This window comes from Sciurus vulgaris, assembly GCF_902686455.1.
Source record: "Sciurus vulgaris genome assembly, chromosome: 15".
NCBI classification, from domain to species: domain Eukaryota; kingdom Metazoa; phylum Chordata; class Mammalia; order Rodentia; family Sciuridae; genus Sciurus; species Sciurus vulgaris.
This window is the reverse complement of record NC_136476.1, coordinates 80,415,200-80,436,350: the sequence shown is the minus strand read 5'-3', so window position 1 is coordinate 80,436,350 and position 21,151 is coordinate 80,415,200. Positions and strand designations below refer to the sequence as shown.

Below are 21,151 nucleotides of genomic sequence, written 5' to 3'. Positions count from 1 at the left end.
CCATGCCAGGCCGACAGCAATACCGCCCCAGCTGGGGACATACCAGAGGAACAATTGGGTTGGTGCTTCTGCATGACACTATCCTAGCTGCTAGCCCCAGTGGGAATCCACAGTTAACACAGGTGCCTGACAAACTGCCCTGTGCTCAGAGAGGTCCCCGTAGGTGCACTGCAGGGATTGGCGGCGTTAGCAGCATCCTAGTGTGCTCCCCCACGTACCTGCAAGGCACTTTGCTTGAGTCTGGAGTATGCGTTCTCAAGTGATGAGCTTAGAGTCTGGCTGAGGACTGTTTTTGTGCCATTTGCCTTTCTGGATAGTTTTAAAGAGTAGCAGGTGGTAGTTAAGTAAGTTGCCCTTGTTGCTGGCAAGAGAAGGGCCATCTTGGCTTGATGAGAGGCTTCACATCTGTGGGTTACTGACAGGTACTTGGGGGGAGGTTGGAGCCTGAAGTCACATAATCAAGCGTTTTCCAGTATGTACTGGGGGGATTGGAAGCGGGGGGGAGGGGAGGGGAGCACCTACTATGTGCCAGGTGCTTTTCTGTGTCCTGATGTCTCTACTGGCACCCCCATTCTGGAGCACTGGGAGGCTGAGGGCAGGACTCGGGGCAGCCACTTTCTGCTCTCACGGCCCTCTCTCTGGCACCTTGTTTTCTCTCACCAGGTTTGGCCGATACAGGTGTGAGAAGGGGACCACTGCGGTCCTCACTGAGAAGGTCACTGCCCTGGAGATTGAGCTGCTGGAGGAAACCGTGCAAACAATGGACACTTCCTGAACCGTGTTGGCGGGTGGCTGGGCGGCACTCATGGAAACACCCCTGTGAGACCTTCATTTGGTTCCTGTTTGCTGAATGAAGTGCAATAAAAAACGAAACCACAATGGGTGACTGAGGCCTGGGGACTGTCGTTCTAGGGCTCACCAGCCTTTTACGCTCCTAATCCCTGGATACCAATCTGGGTTGAGGTGAGCGTCAATAGCATGGCCCTCCTGGAAACAGCAGGCCTCCTCTGGCTGGAAGCAGACTTGGTTACTTTGGGTTCCTCAGGTGAACATTTGTAACCTACCCCTGTGCCAACTCCTCTTTGCTCAGAGCAGCCTCAGGGTATTTGGTTGTCCTAACAGAGTGACAAGTGCAGAGCAGCCCCTGCCCAGCAGCCGTGTAGGAAAGCAGTGTTGGATAGTGAGCAGGCCATGGCACTGCTCTGTGGCAGAGCGCTTGCCTGGCGTCTGCAAGGCCCAGGGTTCTGTCCCCAGCACTGGGCTAGGGGGGGATGTCACCAAGGTTGAGTTTTAGGCCCTACTCAGTTCAAAGCACCAAGAAAAGGAAGGCAGGGGATGGTGGCTTTACCATAGCTGCATGAAGCTGGGTGAGCTCCACTCTGACCAGTTTCATTGAAATCATGGGAATGTTTGCAAGCTTAGCTGGACGTGATCACGTCACAGGCCTTCAGACCTGGTGAGTGGTGGAAAACCCTTTATAGCAGGCAGACGGTTCTCACAGAGTAGGAGGTGGATAGCGTGCAGAACGCAAGTTCATCTGTGTGCCAAGGCTGCTGTGCCAAGGGCAGACACGGTAGGGGCTCTGAGAGCCATAAGCAGAGTATTTGCAACAAATCTGTCTAAAATCAGAAAACTTTCAGTGGTCAGTGCTGGGTAGGAGACAGGGACTGTAATTCTCCTTTGGAGAGAACATTCCAGGGTGAGCCCACTCTGAGGCCAGCTGCCTTGTGAAACCGCGGGGAGTGGGCCAGGGAGGACAATGGAACTATTGAGGGCAGCAGCTTGGCTGATGATGATCAGAATTACTTGGGGAGCTTAAAAAAATTCCAGGATCACTTGGAATGTCTGGGGCATGCCAAGTCGTTTCTAAAGGTGCTGCAAAATGCCGTGCTGCCGACACATTACATTTAGGACCTCAGTTCAAGAGGAGATGTGTGGAAACTTAAAACGACACCCGACTGGTATAGTTTTATTCCCAGCATGGAGAAGAGAGAAGAGGCTATGCCTGGAGAGAGCCCGGCATTGTCATGCAGAACTCTGAAGAGATGGCGCAGTGGCCGGCCCAGGTCCTTCCCTGGGGAAGCCTGCTCAGCACATTCATCCACTGAGCCAGGTGAGCCAAAACACCAGCACTGCTGAGCTGTCACCAGGTGACAATAGTGTAGACAGAGAATCGAGTATAAAAACAAAATTCAAAGTATTTCCTCCAGAGCTTAAGTTTCCTTAAGTTCACATTTATAAATTAGTCTTCACAGTTAATCCTATTTGGGAACAAGAAATACATGAACACGTTTCTGGTTTCCTACATGTAATACAGTTGCACTTTAATTCTCAACTTGCACGGTCCATGCACTTGAGTTTTCAAAATGGTGAATGGCTGTGGCTGTTGGATCATCTGCAGTATGCTAATAACTAAATTGCCTCTTTTATTTCAAATTCTTTCAACAAACCTGAAGGTAGATTAAATTATCCTTCCCATTTTACAGATAAGGAAACGTAGGGCTCAGAAAAAGCTAAGAAACTTGCCCAAGTCACACTAGGAAGTTGCAGAACCAGAATTTGGAAAGAACAACTTGAGGGCAAAGCCCTTAGATTTTTTCATGTAGCCCATGCTTCCTTCCCACAGAGGAAAATGCTTAATACTGATCATGAAATGAACCATCAGCATCACAGGTGACACTGCCTGACGCAGGGCAGGTGTTCAGGGAAGGCGGCAAACCAGACTGCAAACCACATGCTCATGGCTTTCAGATACCAGTTGCCTTGCGAAGCTCAATGCTAGATGCTGGGTTCTCCTCCTCCTTACTCAAGTTACAAAATGCAGATAAAAATATTAGCAAAATCTCTACTCTACTTAGAAAATTATCTCCACTTATCCCTTTATACAACAGAGTAAATTAAGCACACAGCTTGATTGTTTGGAAAGACACTAAGAACTAAACTGTACTTGCTAACCTTTGCAAAGGCTCACCACACAAATCACACCTGTCCTGTCAGAGGAGACATGGCCAGGCCTCTGGAGGAATTACCCAAAGATTCACATTACAGTCCAGATACAGAGGGAGCGGGCTTCAGTGGCTCACTGACCCACCTGCTCTCGCTAACCCAGCAGAGACTGCCGGCAACAGTACAAAGAAGGGACTTTGGAATTTGCCCGTTGCCTGGTGCTCTGCATTCAGTGTCTGCTTTAAAGGCTGCCTTTGGGGGAACTGCTGGACTCTCGTCTCAGCTGATCCAGGCTACCAGGTGGTCACTTCAGAGAGAAGAGGACTCAAGTAAGGCAGAGTGGTGTTGGCTTCTGACAAGCACGGTGCACCGATGTTCAGGTGCTGGACATCCAGATGTGCATCTGTTTGGCAACCTGGTGCACATAGCCGATGTCCGGTCTCTGATCGGGGTCAGGGTAGATACACATACTGACCAGTTCTCGAAGCTGTGAGGGAGACAGTGGTTCCTGTTAATCTCGAGAAAGCAGCCTTACTGGGCACTTCTGTGTGCACGCCTGTGTGTCTACTGTCAGTCATGCAGGGGCCCAAAACGGAGGATGAAACTCAAGGAAAAGGGCTTATTGATCATAATAAATGCATTAACATGCAGCAGGGCTGCAGTCCGCCACCCCCTGGCCTCTTCATTGTGCTCATGAAAGACGGCGCTTTTAATTATACAGACACTGAAGGCTTTGCCCGCCTGAGGTGGGGGAGGGGTGCCTTAAGCCTCTGATCACCTCACATTTTGATAGCCTGAGTGCCAATTATTTTAATGGTAATTAAAATAATGACCTTAAAAAGCCTACGTCTTAACTTGCATCTCTTAACTTGCATGGCTGGGCTCACTGCGATGTTTTCCATTTAAATATGTGCTGCTGGAGGGGGTGGCTGCCCTGCAGGGTCTTGAGCAGCAGCCAGGAGAGTGGGGGTCCTGAATAAGAGGGGGCCCAAGTGAACTTGGTGGCCACATTCTGGAGAAGGCCAGAGGGATGTTCCAGAGGGCCTGGGCTTCTGCAGACAAGGGGCTGCTATGCACTGGGTGCATGCTAACTGACCTGTAGGCCTCAGCAGAGTAGATTCCACTGCTGTGGAAACAGCTCCTGAACAAATAACAAGGGAGCCTGCAGCCTGCTCGGACAGCCCTGGAGTCCCGAGGTGGCCTATACCTGAGACCACTTTTCCCTTCCCATACAGTACTTGGGAAGGGAGCTGCGCTAGTCTCTGACAGGTTAAATACCCAAGAAAGGCAGAGTCTGAAGTCTGTGTGACCCCCCACAGTTGGCAGGCAGTGCACATCTGGGATTTTCAGAAATAAAAAGTGTCTTTTATTTTCATTTGTAAGAGGCAATGTAACTTTAAAAATGGGTTGTGCCGAGGACTCCAGGGCTAAGCAGTAGTCCTGGATGTGTACATGGCTAGACATGTCACAGGCAACCTCTGGAGGGTGCCTGGCGTGTGGGGGGACAGAATGACCCACCTGGGCAAGTGTGATCCAGGTATTCATGTCAGCCTTGCACCTGGGGCAGAGACAGTAGTACCTGCCTGTTTGTGGATTGGCAATGGAGGGCAGAAAAGTAGTGATTGACACCGAGTTGCAGGGCTCTGCTGTTTGCTTCTGAATGCCACAGCAGTCCAAATTTAAAAAGAAAAAGCCTGTGCAACTACAAGCTTTGGAAGGAAATGTAACTAGCTTTCTTCCTGCCAGCAGAGGGCGCTGCACCTGCCTCAGCCTCCTGCCCCTGGCCATGTGGGGGTGTGCTGGCAGGAGCAAGCAGGCTTTGGGGCCTAGAGCAACGCGTTGGAGCACAGTTGGCCTGCCCAGACCCTGGCCCTGACATACACAAGTGCTCCTTTGAAGGCCTCACCTCACTGGACAATTGGTTGCTGAAGACATGTGCCATTGAGGAACAGGATGGCCCTCTGGCTAGGTGTGGGGTCATGTGGATTCTGATCCAGCCTCACAACTTGCCAAGTTATATTGTCTAGGACCAGTTCTTTAACCCATATGGGTATTGTTAAGGTGGGAGAGGAGGATTCAACCCAGTAAGTCAACATGAGGCAGTGGCCTATGGGTCTGGGAAGGTCTCACACTTAAACACCCACCAGCACTGACCCATGTCAGTAGTGAGCATTACTCTGCGCCAGGCCCAGTGCTGCATCCAGTGGCCATGTTTTGTTGTTTGGTGCTGGGATGGAACCCAGGGCTTTGTGCATGCCAGGTGTGCCTTGTCCCATGATCTACACCGAGCCTCGAGTGGCTGTTGTTGATCACCTCACATGCATGACCTTAATCCTTACAGTAATCGTGCACAGGAGACCCTGGTCTTATCCCCATTTTACAGTGGAGGAAACAGACTCCAGAAAGGTAAGTGCTCTGCCCAAATATAGTACAGGGAGCCCGTCCTTCTTCCTCAGTCTACCTTGAAAGCCATGATTTTAGCCCTATCTACAAAATGAAGAATCTGAGGAAGGGGACATTCACACAGCCAGTAGTGGTGTGGCCCAATGTCAGAGCCCCTGTACCCAGTGTAAAATATGAAAGTGAAAACCCAAGGCGTGACTTAGGTGTGCTACAGTAAGCAGGAGACCAGTCAGTCCACCTGCTGTGGTTTCTGGTCATGAAAGCTAGTCACAGCCAAGGATGGGTGACTGGGGACACCACCCTGCCACCTCCTGCTTTGGTATCTGGTTTCTGGTGTCTGGCATCATGTGGATCCCACCCAGCCTTGGGACCTGGGGCCAGCGGGGCCTCACATTCAGACACCAAGTTGGAAGCCAAATAGTGTTCCGGTGGCTGCAACAGCCAGTTCCTGCGGGGCCTAGGTGGGGGCAGGGGCACATGGCATCCAAGAAACCCCTTCAGTAAAATTCATCTGCTCCCTCACTTCAGGCACCACCCCCAGGCTCTTCCCTTCACCCAAGATGAAGATGGACCCAAGATCGGCCCCTCGTTGAGCTTCACAAGTTTCCCTCCCATGAGCTACATGACCTTCTGGGGACCCACAGAGCTGGGCCACCTCACCTTCTCAGAGTAGTGCTCCCCTGGGAGCGGTGGGTAGTCACACTGCTCAATCTTCTGGCAGAGGGAGAAGAGGTTCATTTTGTCTCCATAGAAGGGGCTCTGGAGAGCTGCCATCTGCAAGGGGAGGGGACAGAAGAACAGTTTCAGCCTTACGTCCAGGACTTGAGGCAAGGGGGGCCACCACATCAAGGCCGGGGCTTTCTCTGGTCCTCACTGCAGACTCCAGCAGCACTTTCCTCTGGAAACTGCTTGGAAGGTGGGATTGCATAAACAAGTGGGACAGAGACAATAAGGAAGGGCAGCTGCCTCCTGAGGGGTCCCCCACCTCATTCAGGCCTTAGCTCCCAAGTCCCGACTTGGGTCATGAGCACGGAGAGGGTAGGGGAACAGGCTGCTCACAGGATGTGCCTGCACCTGGCACGTTCTCTTGACGCACTATCTTATTTACCTGAAGAGCAGTTCCCGAGATGTATGGGAGGACACTGGTGGAAGCCATGCTTTTAGGAAACTACCTGCCTGAGCACCTACGTTTGGGGGTGAGAGAAGGTGAAGAACTGCAGCTGGCTCAGGCCCTGCTGTCCTCCCAACCCACTGCAGAGAAGCTGTCTGGAAGCTGGAAGCCCAGGTACCACTGGGCCAGGGACCCTGTGCTGCTGGGAAGCGCCAGCCCCACAGCCCTGCCTGGATCCGTGCCATGCTTGTCTGTCTGGCTTAGTTTCCTCTGAGGTGGGAAGTGGCCCTGGCCTGCAGGGCTGTGCTGAGGCTTCCCCAGCTCAGCTGTCACCCTCTGAAGGCTCATGGTGGGAGCTCCACCTTGAAGGGAGGTGGGCAGTGGGAGCAGAAGACTTGGGCAGTGGCCCCAGTGGATCCTCACCCAGCTGAGGAAGCACTAGGCCTCACCTGTGGGGGCACCCAGACGCCCCACCCTGCCACTCAGAACAGATGGGACAGGCTTCAGCGAGGTGTGCAGGAGCCGCCCAGTGGCTCTGGGAGGCGGCCGTGCAGCAGCCCAGCAAGGCAGTCCCGGCCCCATCTGCTGATTAATCCGTAATGGGATTCAAGTGCTTCTTGTCACTCCTGCTAACGAAGTGCCTCGAGTAATGGTGCTGGCCTGTCTGCCTGGCCCTGCTCCCTTTGAGGATCCCATTGCGAGGGCCACTCTGCTCTGGCTTGGCTGGCTGAAGGGACCCTGGCTCAGGAACTGGGATGCCAGAGGAATCTTCGTTGGACCTCGTGTCCCAGAGTGGGCCAGCAAAGCCTATCGTAGTGCAGGGAGGAGCCTGGGGCAGCTGGGGAGTGCCCTTTATCTTCCTGGTGGTGCCCCACCCTCTGTTCAGCCTGTGAAGTGTCTGATGCCCAGAGGAAGGCCAGCCTCCCTCTGCAAAGCCCACGAGGGCTTTGGAGTCTGGAGAGTGTCCCTGCGTTTGCAGATGGCCTCCGGGGAAGCAGCATTTTGAGGTTTCCTCAGGCCATGTGTAGGAATTTGCCCAGGAAGAGTACTTGGGACCGACCAAGCATCTATTCAGATGAGTGTGCAGGGCAGCCTCTCCTCTCCCGCCACTGGCCAAGAGCTTGGGCCCCCTGAGGAGGGTGTGGAAGACTACAGAAAAACATTCTGGCATTTGGCAGGTGGTCTGCCCACCTGGCCAGGAGCCGGCCTTGCCCTGGAGACTGAAAATGGCAAGACGAGGGTGGCACATCCCCAAAAGAGAGTTGTGTGCCAGGGGCTAACTGGGCAGTTTTAAGAGGCCATCCCTTGCCACAGCAGAGAGCAGCTGTGGCTCCAGGGTGGTCACTTGGAGTGACCTGAGTGCCCTCCAAGCCATGGCTAGAGGATCCAGATGAATTTTCACAGAGACCTGCTGGCAGGGTAGATGGTGCTTTAACAGCTGGCCCTGGTTTTTCACGCATCTGACCTGGAAGAGGAGCTGGTCACCCTTTAGACCCATCTGATCTGACTTTCACAAACCTGGCTGCGTGGGTCTCCAAAGTGACCCCTTGGAGGTGGCAGTGAGCCCTCTTCTTCAGGTCACTTCCATTCTTTCTGGCACCTTCCCCACTGCCTTTCAGAAACCTTGCTAAACAGAGGCAGCAGTGGGCTATACCAGAGGGCCGTCTGGGCCTTCCCTGAAGTGGGGCATCTCCATTTGTAACTGTAGGTTCCAGCAGAAGCAGTGTCCCCACCTACCCCACTTCCAGCTGCTGGCCACCGGCCTTCCACCCAGATCAGGGCGACAGGCTGTGAAGGAGTCTTTGGGGCTGTTGGCGACACTGGGATTAGAATGATTATTCAGGATGGCGAGATCTCCCATACCGGCGGCCACCCAGCTCTGACTGGTCGGAGGAAGAGGGAGTGCTGTCCAGGCGGACACTGGTTGCCTCACTCGAGCTGCCAGAGCCGAGGCTCTCGGCGCTGCCCCTCGGCTCCTCACATGCAAACTCCCTGGCATCATTGGGATGACACACAGCCAAGGAATAGGGGGCTGGTGGGCACTTAGCCCCGCTGGGAAGGCTCAGAGAAGCTGGTATGTGATCAGAGATGTCAGAGGGAGAAGCGGGAATCTGGCTACAGCAAGATCAGTGACTGCATCTGACTCCTGCCTGTCAGGGCCCCAGACACCCACCTCGTCACCCAGCATCTCCCAGGCACGTCCCGTAGTGAAGGGCGACCCAGGGTGAACTGGCTATCTAAGCCCTAGTCCCTGAGGGAGGAACATCGGCTCTTCTGCCACCCAAGCCAGAACCTTAGAACCGTGTCCATGCAGGCACAGCTGGGCCTCCCCAACCCGCTTTCTGGCTACTCTGTCCCAGATGGGCCCCGGGAGGCAGCTGTGAGGGGTCTGGGCAGTGAGCGCCAACGCCTTTAGCTCCACGCTCAGATCTGAGCTCGTGTGTGAATGCATCAATCCTGTAGAGACCTGGTGGCGCCCTGGCCGCAAATAAAGCACTGGGCCCAGCGTGGCCACACTCGGGCACCTCTGTCCAGGCTCCTGGGGCCTGCAATTGCCGTGGTTCACATCTGTGTCCTGGGCAGCGTGGCTGCGCCGTCGGGCGTGATTCCTGAGGCTGACCTCTCCAGCGCCCACTCTGCTCAGCCCCAGCTGTGTGCTGGGGGCTCAACAACACATCTACAGGTGACTTCAGGAGGTGCTTGGTGGTCGTGCGATGCCCATGTTTGAAAGGGCATGTCGTGGGCTTGATAATGGCCCTGAAGACATACACGACCTAGTTCCTGGAACCAGCAAATGTCACTTTATGTGGCAAATGGGATTTTGCAAATGTAATTAAATTTAGGATCCTGAGATGGGGAGATGATCCAGGATTATCCGGGTGGGCCTCATGTAATCACAAGGGTCCTGGACGGGCAGAGGGAGACCAGGAGATGTGTGATGGAAGAAGGGGCTTGAGGCACCATGAGGAAAGGGTGCTGGAGAGGGGGCGCCTTTCCTATTTCCTGGAAAGGGCAAAGAAACAGATTCATCCCTAGCAACCCCACCCAGCCAGAAGGAGCCAGCCTGCTGACACCTGCCCTTAGCCCAGGGATGCTGGCTGGGCTTCCTGCCTCCAGCATGATAAGAGGGGGACGTGCTGCTCGGAGCCCTCGACACGGGTGGTCTCATAGCTGCCATGGGGAGCTAGTACGAGGGGCTTCTGAGACCTCCAAGGCCACTCTGGGGCCAGAGGGGTGGGCCTGTCCCTGGCCTGGTGCACCTCAGGCCCCAGGCCATGCTGACCTGGGCATGTGCTCCGCAGCACCATGCCAGACCCCAGTTGTGGCCTGCAGTGGCGGGGGCTTTGTCACAGCTTCAGGCTGGCACCCGGGAAGACCCCGCAGGCTGCTAGCGGAGGCTGCGACGTGACTGTGGGACGTCTCCTTCCAATTACTGCAGCGAGGGCCCAGATGCGGCCCCTCCCTGTCTGCTGGGAAAACATCCGCCTCTCCTTCCCTGCTGGCTGCAGGAGTGGGGAGGGGTGCCCGGTCACCCTTGGGGGGCTGGCCACAGCAGGCTTTCTTCCATGGGCGCCTGTGGTCCCTGAGGACGCCGAGTCCCCACAGGACTTGACTGACTGACTGCATCGACTTCCTGCTGCCGATATGTCCCTCTGGCTGCAGGCCACATGGCCCCACACACTGCCAACAAATAAATCAAGCCAGCGAGCCGGAGCTGATGGCGGGGAGCCACCCGGGCGGAACGTGTGTGGGAGGCCGAGCTGGGACTCGGAAGCTGGCCTGCCTGACCAGGAATCCAAGGAGGCTATTTCCCTGGGCCTGGTGTGGCTGAGGCTGCATCTGCCTCTGAGGAGCGGGGACAAAGGCTCAAGGCAGGGAATGGCTGGCGTGAAGCAGAGGCCTTGGCAAAGCTGAGGGTGCAGCCGCCCTCCCCGGGGCCCCTGGCGGACCAGCACCCTCCCCGCAGCCTGCTTGGCTGTGTTTGTTTACATTAGAGACCCTCAAGGCCCGTGGGGCAAGAAGCAGTTTCCAGAAATAAAACAGTGAAAAAGAAAAGGAAAAGCCATCTGGACTGGGGTCAATGCACACGAGGACAGGGACAAGGGGAAGTGCACAGAGACTGAAGCTGTGGTGCATCCATGGCTTCCCACTGGCCAAAGCAAAAAGGGAAATAGGGCTGGCTGTGGGAGCCTCGCCTCAGACCTAGGCAGTGGATGCCGATCACCCAGCTGGTGTGGGGTCCACAGGCTGCTGGTCAGGCTTCCTCTGAGTGGGCACCTCGCCCCTGGGATGCATTCACTCCTGCAAGGTGACCCCAGCTCCATACAGGGCAACAAGCCCCAGCACTGAGGGCTGACCTGCCGTGCTCCTTTGGCAGGTGGCTGCAGGTTGGGACTTGGAACTTCTGACCACAGTCTGGCTCCTGCTAGGCCCTGCATCTCTCCCCCGGATGACCACAGCTGTGAATTGTGAGCATGTGCACACAGGGACACACCCAAAATGTGGCCCTCTCTCTGCCTCTTGCACTTGCTTGGGCTTTGGGAGTCTCAGAAAAGCCATCCCTACTCCTCAGGACCTGACCCCTGGCTACATGATGTCCACTGAGAGGTGGGTCTGAATCCCCCTTGGGCCCCAGGCCAGGCAGGTGGCTGGGAAGGCTGCTAAACTGAGTCCTGTGCTGGGTGAGAGCAGGCTGGCTGTCACTGGTCCTTGGTGGCCAGAGTATTCACCTGCAAAGGTGACAGAGAGATGGCTGGAGAGACTCTGAACTCACAATTTATCTAGGGGACAAGCACCAATATCATGGCACCATGCCTGTGACCCAGCAACTTCCCTGCACCTGGTCGAGTGCACTCTTGGCAAGACAGACAGAGTAGCCCTCCCTGGCTACTGTGACCCTGCTGCAGTGTGGCACCCAGGACCAGCAGCTGTGCTGTGGTCCTTGCTGAGGACAACTCTGATTTCCATCTCTTCTCCTGTTGCTAAAGACACTGACTCCCTCCAGATGCCCCTGTACCCACCCAGCCTGCTCACCCACTCCTGGCTTCAGCCTCCCCAGGAGCCGGGCTGTGGGGAGACAGGTGGGGGAGCTCAGCACACCCCAACCTGTGGCTGCCACTCAGGGGCACAGCTGGCCTCGGTACACCCAGCCACTGCTCATTAAAAGACTTCCTGCAACTGACACCTGCAGAGTCCTAGAAAGAGAGCATGGCCTGCTCCACTGCTGACTGTCGTGCCTGACTCACCCGTAGACCTACGGTGACTCTGGGGACAGCCTGCATCTGCTGACCTCCTTGGATGTCCATGCATCCAAGCCACAAGGCCCACGTCTCTGGCCAAACTTTAAAAATGAATCGTCTGGGGCTGGGGCTGCTAGAGTGCTCGACAAGCCCTTGAGAGGCCCTGGGCTCCGACCAGCACCACACGCACACACACACACACGTGCACACACGCACACGCACACAGTGAGAAGATACTTAAGAATCACCAGCCCCTGATTTAAAAAGACACTGTTTAGTTTAAACCTTATAAAGGGATCAGTTTTGACCTCAGTGTCCATGTGGAATGCAGGGAGGGACAATCCCACCGCCAAAGGGCCCTGACCACAAGGGCTGCAGTGGTCCCCATGTGGCACAATGGCATGCAGCACGTGCCTCAAGCTTATCCACAGGGCTGTGGGGGCGAGTAGGAGTTGACCCCTCTCAGGAAGCAAAGGAAATGTCCTGTCACTGCCACCGACTGTCCCCAACTGCATCAGCTTAATAATGAGGCTCTTTCAGCATATCAACTCCACACCAGACCCCATGTCGGCTCCAGGGAAAGCAGAAAAATAATCAAGGTTCCTGCCCAACTCACTCACCAGGGCTGTGATAGGGCAGGACGGGGACTCTATGCCCACCATACAGATGGGGACACTGGTGTTCACAAGATGGACGACTCCGAGAGCCGCCCAGCACAGGGTGGCCCAGAGGCAGGGTTGGGCGAGAATGGCCACCCCTCTGAGATACCAGAGGGCCCAGACGGCCCTCCTGTTGGGGCTGCAAAAGGTCTGTGGTCAAGAATGGTTTGTGTACCCCACATGCCCAGTGCAGTAGGGGGACTCCCCTCTCTTGCCCTGGGCTCATGTCACAGCCCACCAAGATGCAGAAATCATCCTGTCCCTCAGTCCAGGCTAGCTGCCAGATCTGGAAATGGTCACCCAATGGCCGCCTTTTTCAGCTCAGGGGAAGGGATGGAGTCTGGGGAGACCCACATTGCTGGGCCTGGAAGAACGTGGACACCTGTCAGAGCACAGTGACTCAGGTGTGAGACCTGACTGTTCTCCTGTCTCCAGTGCCCTGCACGGGGCCTGATCCATCTGCAAATAATGGACGACAGCAAAACCATCAACATGTGGTTACCAAGGAAACAGCAGGGGTAGGGCAGCCAGGGACCTGGAGTGGGTACACATCATCTGCCTGTGCTCCCTCTGTCTGCTTCCAGTCCATCCCCCAACCCAGGTTTGAGTGTCCCAGCGTGAGCCGGCCCCAGCCTGCTGCTGGTCACGCCTCTGGCAACCACATTGCTAACCAAGCCACGTCAACTGAGAGGCAAAGGACAGGTCCCCAATAGTCCTGCTGCTGCCAGTGGACACGATGCAGCCCTGGCTTCCCACCTGAGCTCTGCCCTGCCCAGGAGTTCCCCCAGAGACCGCTGAGCTGCGGGCGGAAGCTCACCTCGTACAGCAGACAGCCCAGGGACCAGATGTCGGACTTGAAGTTGTAGCCATTCTCGTGGATCCTCTCTGGTGACATGTAGTACGGTGTCCCAACTAAAACACAGCAAGGGGCAGGAGGTGCTAAGGGCCTGGGCCAGGATGGGCAGGAGACATGGGCTCAGGCAGGGGCGGAGGCCTCAGTCTCCGGGTAGACCCCTTCCTCTCCAGGCCTGTCTCCTCTGTCGGATTGGAGTTGCCTATGTTACAAGTGTGTCAAAAGTACCTGGGAACGTGAAGGGGCTTCCCAGCGCTCACCCAGGTCTGAGAGTCAGGCTGGGGCTGGGCAGCTGGGGCTCAGTGTTTCTACCAACTGTGAGGGATGGGAAGCAAGTGACCAAGGTCCTGTAAGGCGATTAAATCCAGAAGTCTGGATGTCAATCACTGTTGACAGTGATCCTGACTTTCATGCTGTTCCACTTATTCCCGACAGCTCATGAAGAGGCGTTTCCCATTTCAGAGATGGAGAAACTGAGGCTCTAACAGATGAAGAGGCCCCCATAAAGGCAACAGAAATAGGGTGCAACCCTGGACCCACAGGCCTCAGAAACTGTTACTTAGCTACCATGTGTGCCTATGCCTGGTCTGGACTTGGGGTTGGCCGAGTTTAAGCAGGATAGAAAAGGCAAAACCTCAAAAGAGAATATTTCATTAAAGTGAGAAACGAGTTCATCAAAAGACACCATTCAGAGAGTTAAAAAGCAAGCCACACCTGGGCATAGTGGCATGCCCCTGTAATCACAGCAACTTGGAAGGTTGAGGCAAGAGGATTCCAAGTTCAAGGCCAGTCTCAGTAATTTAGCGAGGCCCTAAGCAACTGGCAAGAACCTGGCTCAAATTAAAAAAACAAAATAGAGGGCTGGGGTGAAGTTCAGTGGGAGAGCACGTCTGGGTTCATTCGTTAGTACAAAAAAAAAAATGGTTTTTAATGTGAGGATGGGGCTTAGCTGCCAGCAGGAGGGGACTCTCCTGGTCGTCCCCTTCTTCCCTCAGAAAAAGCCAACACTCAGGGCATCATGGAAAGGTGTGTCCATCTTCTAATCCCTGCCAAGTGGCTCTGGAGCACACTTTAGAAGAGCTGGAACTGGGCACAGATGGGACGTGTTCCTGGGGGGGCGTGAGCTTCCCCCAGAGGCAAGTAGGCCATGGCAGGGGCTGCTGTGGCCGGTCTGGGTGGGGCCCGGACCTGGATCTGTAATCAGCCCATTTGGAGGATGACTGTCCCAGAGGCCTGATGGCCAGATTTTTAAGCGTGCTACCCATGTTCACAGTCCTGAGATGCCATGCCGCACGCAGGCTGCGGCTGTAAGCAGGGCCCTATAAGGAGCTGGAGTCCAGCGTGGCAGAGGTGACGCCTGGTCCTGAGAGAACTGGCCATTCAGCGGCTGGACTCCGAAGCTACAGAGGACCCCAGGCTCAGGCAGCTCTCCTATACGCTCCAGCCTGGTAGGGGGGCCGAGGCTGGCTCTGCACCTGCTGTGACTTTCAGGTGCTCAGCAAACATGGGGACAAAACCCAAGTGACCTTAAGAAGTCTTAATGGAGGCAGGTGCGGCCCATCCCAGGTGGGCTCGATCCCTGAACACCCTACAGGTGGGGCTCTGGAGGTCCGCCATGCCGTGGGAGGCCAGACCCCAGGGGCGAGGGCGGCGCCTTTTCCTGCTGCGCCAGTGTTGCCTGGGAGCGAGCGTGGCAGCCTGCGCCCCGACAGCAGAGCTGAGGCGAGAGGGGACGGAGCGCGAGTTTCCAAGATGAAACAAGAACTTCAAAGACATCCCCAGCTCGCGGTGGGCCCCTGAGGACGCGTCCCCCGATTCCGGGAGGACTGGGAGAAGCTGGCGGGAGGAGGTGTCTCCACAGACAGGGACCAGTCCCTGGGGTCCTTTGTGGGTGGCACAGCCCGTCTCATGCAAGAGTCACCCCACAGTGACACACAGATGCCACCGACCCCACCCGGCCTGGGCCTCGACCCCTCTCCCAGCAACGGCGCCCCCCACCCCACGGTGGAGGTGGGGCTGGACCTAAGAAGGCGACACCTAAAGACCCCTGACCGTCCTCTTCTCCAGGGTTCACCATTTCAGACCCAGCAGATGTCAGAGCAGGCCTCAAAGGGACAGCTGATTAAAGTGGCCGCTTCCCGGGGACAAGCCACTCCTGTCAACACAAACTTCGTGGGGCCTGGATCGCTCCCAGGGTCTGAAACGTGTTCCTTAGATATGAAAAAGGCAGACTCCACGTGAAGATGAGGCTGGGTGCCCGGGAGCTGCCCCCTTCCCCAAACCGAGCTTCTGAGAATGGCTGGAGCTCAGGCGGCCGCACCCCTCCCCAGGCCGAGCCCTCCTGGGGGCACCGCAAGCCGTGGGAACCTGGAGCCAGACACACTGGTTCCCGCTTTGGCCACCGCTCCAAGCGGGATTCCGAAAGGCTGCCCCTGCCTCAGTTTCCCCAGGATGGAGAGAGGGTCCTCCCTCTGCTATGTCACTTCCCACCCTGGGAAAGAAAGGATGATTTGAACCCTGGGCCCTCGTCCCAGGCTGCAGGTTCTCCAAGGGCAGGGCCACACGGGCCTCAAGAGTCCATGCAGAGTGGACAAAGGGTGGAGCTGCGCTTTGCCTCCAGGCTCAGACCCACTCCCCACTCGCCACCCCCGAGGACCCTCCTCAGCCCTGTCTGGCCGCAGCTCCCTCAACGCCACCACACCCGACCTCCCAGCCCTCAGCCTCAGAACCACCTGGACTCAGGCTTGCGAAACACCTGCCAAGGCAGGTTTCTGGGTTGGAGGGACTGGCAGGTGTGTCCTGTGCTGCGGGGCAGGAGGAGGCCAGGGACACAGCCACGCGGCCTCTGTCTCACCCACGGGGGTCACTGAGGGGCGTCTGGCTGTGCAGACCTTGGCAGTGCGGGCAGGTCACAGCGCAGCATGGTCACAGGTGGTCCTGTGCGTGGCAGTGCTGGCACATGGTGAGGACAGGAGCCCCGTCCCTCCCTGTGGGGTCCGGGACAAGCCCCCAAGTCCCTGCAACGCTGCTGCTCCTTCCTGTGAGGTCCAGCACTGGGAGCGCCGTTTCCTGCTCCCGGAAGCTCCTTTCAACCCCTTCTCTGGGCACCCACGGCCCAAGCCCACCTCTGCTCACACTGTGGATGTGACCGCAGATGTGGGGTGATCCCTGGTGGGACCCCAGAACCTCTTAGCCTCAGTTTCCTCATCCATAAATGGTCTGGTTGTGATGACTTCCTTTTTTTAAAGCAAAATGTTTTAAGTGTTTTCAGAGCCTCTTCCTCCTCACTGACTCGCCTTTTCAATGAGTTCGGTGGCCGTGGGCCACCCGAAGCCAAGGGCGGCACTGGAGAGGCTGAGGGGGCCCAGACCCTGGTGACCCCGGGCTCTCTGGTGCAGTTGGGAGTAGCTGGCCAGCACCTGCCTGCGTGTACTGGGCTTTCAGGAGGGGTCTCTGTCCTCTCGTCAGGCCATCTAGGACTGCCTGCGTCTGTCCCTGTCAGCCTGGGGTCTGTAGATGCAGGAAAGGCTGCAGAATCACAGACCCCTGCACCAGCCCAGGGAAGGAACGTGAGCTGGTGGCCAGGCCTGGCCCCGGGAGGTGAGGTGCCCTGCCTGTCATACCAAGGGGGGCTGCCCCAATGGGTCTATTCCCCAGCCTGAGAGGCCATGCAGTGTCCTCCCCGGGCCTGGGGCACGAGCCGGCCACCCTTCCCACTCCCAGCGCCAGCCCACGGCCGCCTGTTCTGTCCCTGCTGCAAGCGAGCAGCCCACGGTTTGTCTTGCAGCTGCTGCGTTGCTCGGAGCGAGACACTTGCTTGTAGCTTGTGAGCGGTGTATAGGCAAATCTTTCATTTTTCTTTCATTACGCCGGCGTGTACTGTCACTTAATTTTTATGTATGCAATCCTTCCTGACAAATATGATCTGCTGCCTGGTAATTCGTCTGACGCTCATTCTGTTCCGCGCTCTAATTACGGCTCCTATTCCTGACACTGAGGCAGCCGCTCTGCCACCGCTGGGTACCGCACCTGTCAGCCCGACCATGGCACTGACTAATGCCCTTTCATGCCAGCCTCGTGTTAGCAAATACAGAGGCGGCGAGGGGTGGGGGAGGCGGAGGAGATGGAATTTGCATAAGCCCAGCTCCTGGGTCAGTAGCCTCAGGAGATGAGGTGGTTGCCGGGGCAACATGGCTGCCACCACAGCATCCTCACATAGTAGGTGCACATCAGACATGGGAGATGCCTTAAGTCATACCCACACGGAGGACGTGAAGGGGCCTCTGCCTGTTCCTTCCTGAGCCACGATACAATGGCCGTTAGCTCCATCTCTTGCCCAACCAAAGGCGTATCAGACTTGCCCTCTGTAAAACCTTGCTGTGCCGTGGAAACTTTGGGCCCTGGGCTTTGGCTCTGTGCTGTCACCTTCACAGAGACTGGGGATGCAGAGTCCTGGGTTCCAGGAGCTCACCCAGTGAGCAGGGCCTGGCAGAGCCCCCGCACAGCCTCAGCTCAGTGGTGTTCCTGGGTGCTGGGCACACGGCCCAGGGCGGGAACAGGCCTCTGAAAGCTCCTTCCTGCATCATGTGACCTGGTCCGCTGCTCAGAGGCATCAGGAAGAGCCTGGCTGGGGGGCAGCCTTTTCCCAAGTTCCAATTCCTTCTCATTAATATAATAAGTGCACCAGTCCAAGTGGATCAAGATCACACTGTCGGCGGAGACCGTATCTCTGCCTGTCCCTAAAGACGCGATCCTAACCGGCTCTGACGAGCGCCGCCATCTCTTCTGCATCGGGACAGAAAGGCTTGGCCTGACTGACGGGCCCAGGAGGCAGTGGCCTTCGCTCTTCTCTGACAGTTTCCCTAGTGTTCTGGCCCTTCCGGAGCTCTTAGACCAGATGGGGCGCCTGGCAGTGTGGCTCAGTGGTAGAGCACCTGTCAACGGCAGGAGAGGCCGGTTCCACCTGCAGCACCGCAAAGTGAACAAACTAACAGCTCGGCAAACAGCCCCAAACTGACAGAAGCTCCTTGCTTTCCACAGGAGAATGTCTGGGGACTGGGAAGGACAATGTTTCCTTCTGGCAGTGGAGTCAGTGGCCAGTGCTATTTTCCACGGCCCCCAGCCCTGGCCTTCTGGAAAAAGCATGGGGTCTGGCAGGGAAGGCCCTCACTTGAGTCCTGGCTTGAATCGCCTCAGCGCCCTGGATTTCAGATCCCTGTGTGAGGAAAGGAAGGATCCCGCTGAGCCTGAGGCTGTTGGAGAGGTGAAGACGGTTCGTCCTTTAGTTTTTAAACATTTTCAAGATGTTGATTGGAGCCAAGAGGCCAGGTCAGGTACCCCCAGGATGGACAGGGACGCTGCCCCACCTCACTCCCATAAGCAGCTTGTACATTTCTCCTAAGTACACGTGTGCCAGACGTGGAGTCGCTAGGCCATCGGGACCTATATGAACAAGGACGGTTTCCACAGGAAAGCCTCTTCCTGAAAGTACTGTGCTGTCACCAGAAGATGCTCCTGGCCCACTCGGTTTGCCACAGGCATCCAGGTGTCGGGGGACGGAAGTGCCGAGGCTGAGCCGCAGAGCACGGAGCGCAGGTCCAGCTCCCACCTGTTGCCCAGGTGTGTCTGCCTGGGGCGGGTGGCATGGTGGGTGCTGGGAACTGGCTCTGGGGAAGCAGGGGGCCCTGCCACTCCACAGGTCTCTGCAGGGACCCTGTGTCTGTGTTCCACTGGGACTGAGTTCGTCCCTTTGTCTATTAAATCAAAACCTCTTCACGGCTGTCATCCAGGCCTCACGCCTGTCACAATTGGGGACACGGACTGAAACATCCCACCAAGTCTCTTCCTGCATTAGCTCCTGGTCCCTCGCTGCCCAGGATGGCTCCGGCCTGGGGAGCTCCCGTGTTCAGGGCCCCACCTGCCTTTCCAGCCACTAAGCCTGCGGCCCTCTGGGGGACCCTGCCCCTGCCACACCAAGGCACCCACTCAGCCCCACCCGGAGGCTGGCCTGCTCCTTCTGCCCGCCCCACAGCTCCCATTCACCCTCCACAGCAGCTGCAAGCCACCCCCTCCTGGGTGACAGCTGGCCCCACAGCTTCAAAACTGCCTGTTCAAAAACAACCAAAAACTGAAACATTACTCAAATGTCCACAGAACGGAGTGTGGGCGGGACAGCGCAGAGCAGAGGGAAGAGGGGCGATGCCACACTACCCAACACCCCCCCCCCCGCCCCCGTCCCTGGGCTCGGCCAGCCCTCCCTGGAAGCCCCGCTGGCTCCTCGGCCTTAGTTTACTCCTCTTGGGCCTGTTCTGAAGGAATGAGTCGGCCCTGGGGTTAAAGGCCCTTTCCCATGCTCACCCACCCAAGGGCCCTGGGGCAGAGTCTGCATCCTGCACCCCCTGCATGGCTACCGGGACCGCCAGGCAGACAGGTGCCTCACCGAGGGAGTGGGCTGCGGTGGTCTCAGAGCTGAAGAAGCGGCCCAGGCCCAGGTCACCAAGCTTCACGATGCCGGTGGCCGTGATGAACACGTTGGCAGGCTTGATGTCTGCAGGGAAGGAGAAGCGGTTGTGTGACAGGTGGCCTGGGGTGGCCAGGGGAGGGCCTCGCGGGTGATGGCTCCCTCAGGGCAGGGCCAACTACTACTAGGACATCAAAGCCCACATCAAAGTTCCCTTCTCTGGGCAGAGCTGGTGCAGCCCTGGCACTGCCTATACTGGGATACCTGTGCTGGCCCAGACTGGGGCTGGGGGCTGGAGACTGTGTGCAAAGCTCATGTCCCCTGGGGGTGGTCCTGACACTGAGCAGTTGTGTGCAGTTGCTGGACATGTCTGCCCTGTGTCGGGGACACTAAGTGGTCTGACTCCTCATGGGCTCCCAGGAGCAAGGGGAGCCCAGGGAAGCTTTGTGTAGGACCCGGGTGCCTGGCACCCACTTGCCCAGCTCCCAGGGGAGCGCTCCCACCTCGGTGCATCACCCGGCGTGAGTGCATGTGCTCCACAGCGCTGCACAGCTGCACGAAGTACTTCCACACCGTCCTCTCGGGGATGAGCCGCTTCTGCTTCTTGAAGTACTGTGGGGACAGATAGGCAGGCCTAGTGAGCGGCAGTAGGCTCCCAGACAGACAGACGGGCCCTGAGCCTGGGCCAGGAGTGCCACCTCCACACCCCTCCAGGGCCTACGTCCCACGCTAGGGGGTGGCCTGGCCTATGTGTCTGGGCCCAACAGCAAGCTCTTATGGACCTGTGGTCATGCCCAGGAGGGCACCCAAGACATGTAGGGCAGTGATCGCAGCTGCCCACCTCCTCCAGCAGCAGAGCTCGCAGTGAGGCGGTCAGCAACACTGGGCAGCATCGAGGAAGGAGGGCCACATTCCCAAACAACCCCACTGTCTGGAAAAACACTAAACACTCCAGAAAAAACAACCTGGCACTGCCCAAGGCTGCTTTGGGAGCTGCAGAAGGCCCTAGAGGGACAGGGCAGGAGCTCTTCCTTAGCCGTGGCCAATCGACATGCAGGGCTCCTGGACACCAGGTCTGGCTGCGCTTAGGGGCAAAGGTTCCGACTCCAGGAGCCTTCCGGGCTCTCCCCTTTACAGCTGCTGTCTTTTCACAAAGCAGCCAGAGGCAACCCTGGGGCCCATTTGTTGGGCGGCCGCTCTGGTGCAGAGAAGCCAGTAGCTGACCTAGGGTCCCTGCCCTGCCCAGGGAGGGCTGTGGGTAGGAGAGAGGACCAAAGCGGGGAGGACAGTTGCCTCTCCACAGCCTGAGGGCTCACGTCACAGTGCAGCCCTGGACCTCCTGCCTAGAAAGCTCTAGCTCCTCACCCACTCCAGGTAACTGTGAGCAGCCACTGAGCTCAGAGAGGTTGGGGAGGGTGCCCAAAGCTAACCAGCTGCAGGACTGGAGCTAGGACCTGGATCTGGGCACCTGCAGAAGTG

At 57.0% G+C, this 21,151-nt stretch overlaps 2 protein-coding genes across 4 annotated transcripts in view; one reads left to right on the top strand and one right to left on the bottom strand.

Moving 5' to 3' along the window:
- PSMB7 (proteasome 20S subunit beta 7) overlaps positions 1-890 on the top strand; it is a 53,360-nt gene extending 52,470 nt beyond the window's left edge. Inside the window, exon 8 of the mRNA XM_079113851.1 lies at positions 664-890. Coding sequence (XP_078969977.1) covers positions 664-775 — 112 coding nt within the window. The 3' untranslated portion in view covers positions 776-890. The remainder of the gene's footprint in view (positions 1-663) is intronic.
- A 1,063-nt stretch (positions 891-1,953) lies between these two features.
- The window catches only part of NEK6 (NIMA related kinase 6), a 75,087-nt gene continuing 55,889 nt past the window's right edge, over positions 1,954-21,151 (bottom strand). For 2 of the 3 annotated variants that reach the window (XM_079113837.1, XM_079113835.1), the window contains exons 6-10: positions 20,176-20,284; positions 19,652-19,759; positions 13,177-13,271; positions 6,010-6,123; positions 1,954-3,433 (exon numbers count right to left, since the gene is read on the bottom strand). In XM_079113837.1, the coding sequence (XP_078969963.1) occupies positions 3,323-3,433; positions 6,010-6,123; positions 13,177-13,271; positions 19,652-19,759; positions 20,176-20,284 (537 nt within the window). In that variant the 3' untranslated portion in view covers positions 1,954-3,322. Of the gene's footprint in view, positions 3,434-6,009; positions 6,124-13,176; positions 13,272-17,595; positions 18,842-19,651; positions 19,760-20,175; positions 20,285-21,151 lie in introns of those variants that run through there. The other variant, XM_079113836.1, reaches the window with a different exon arrangement.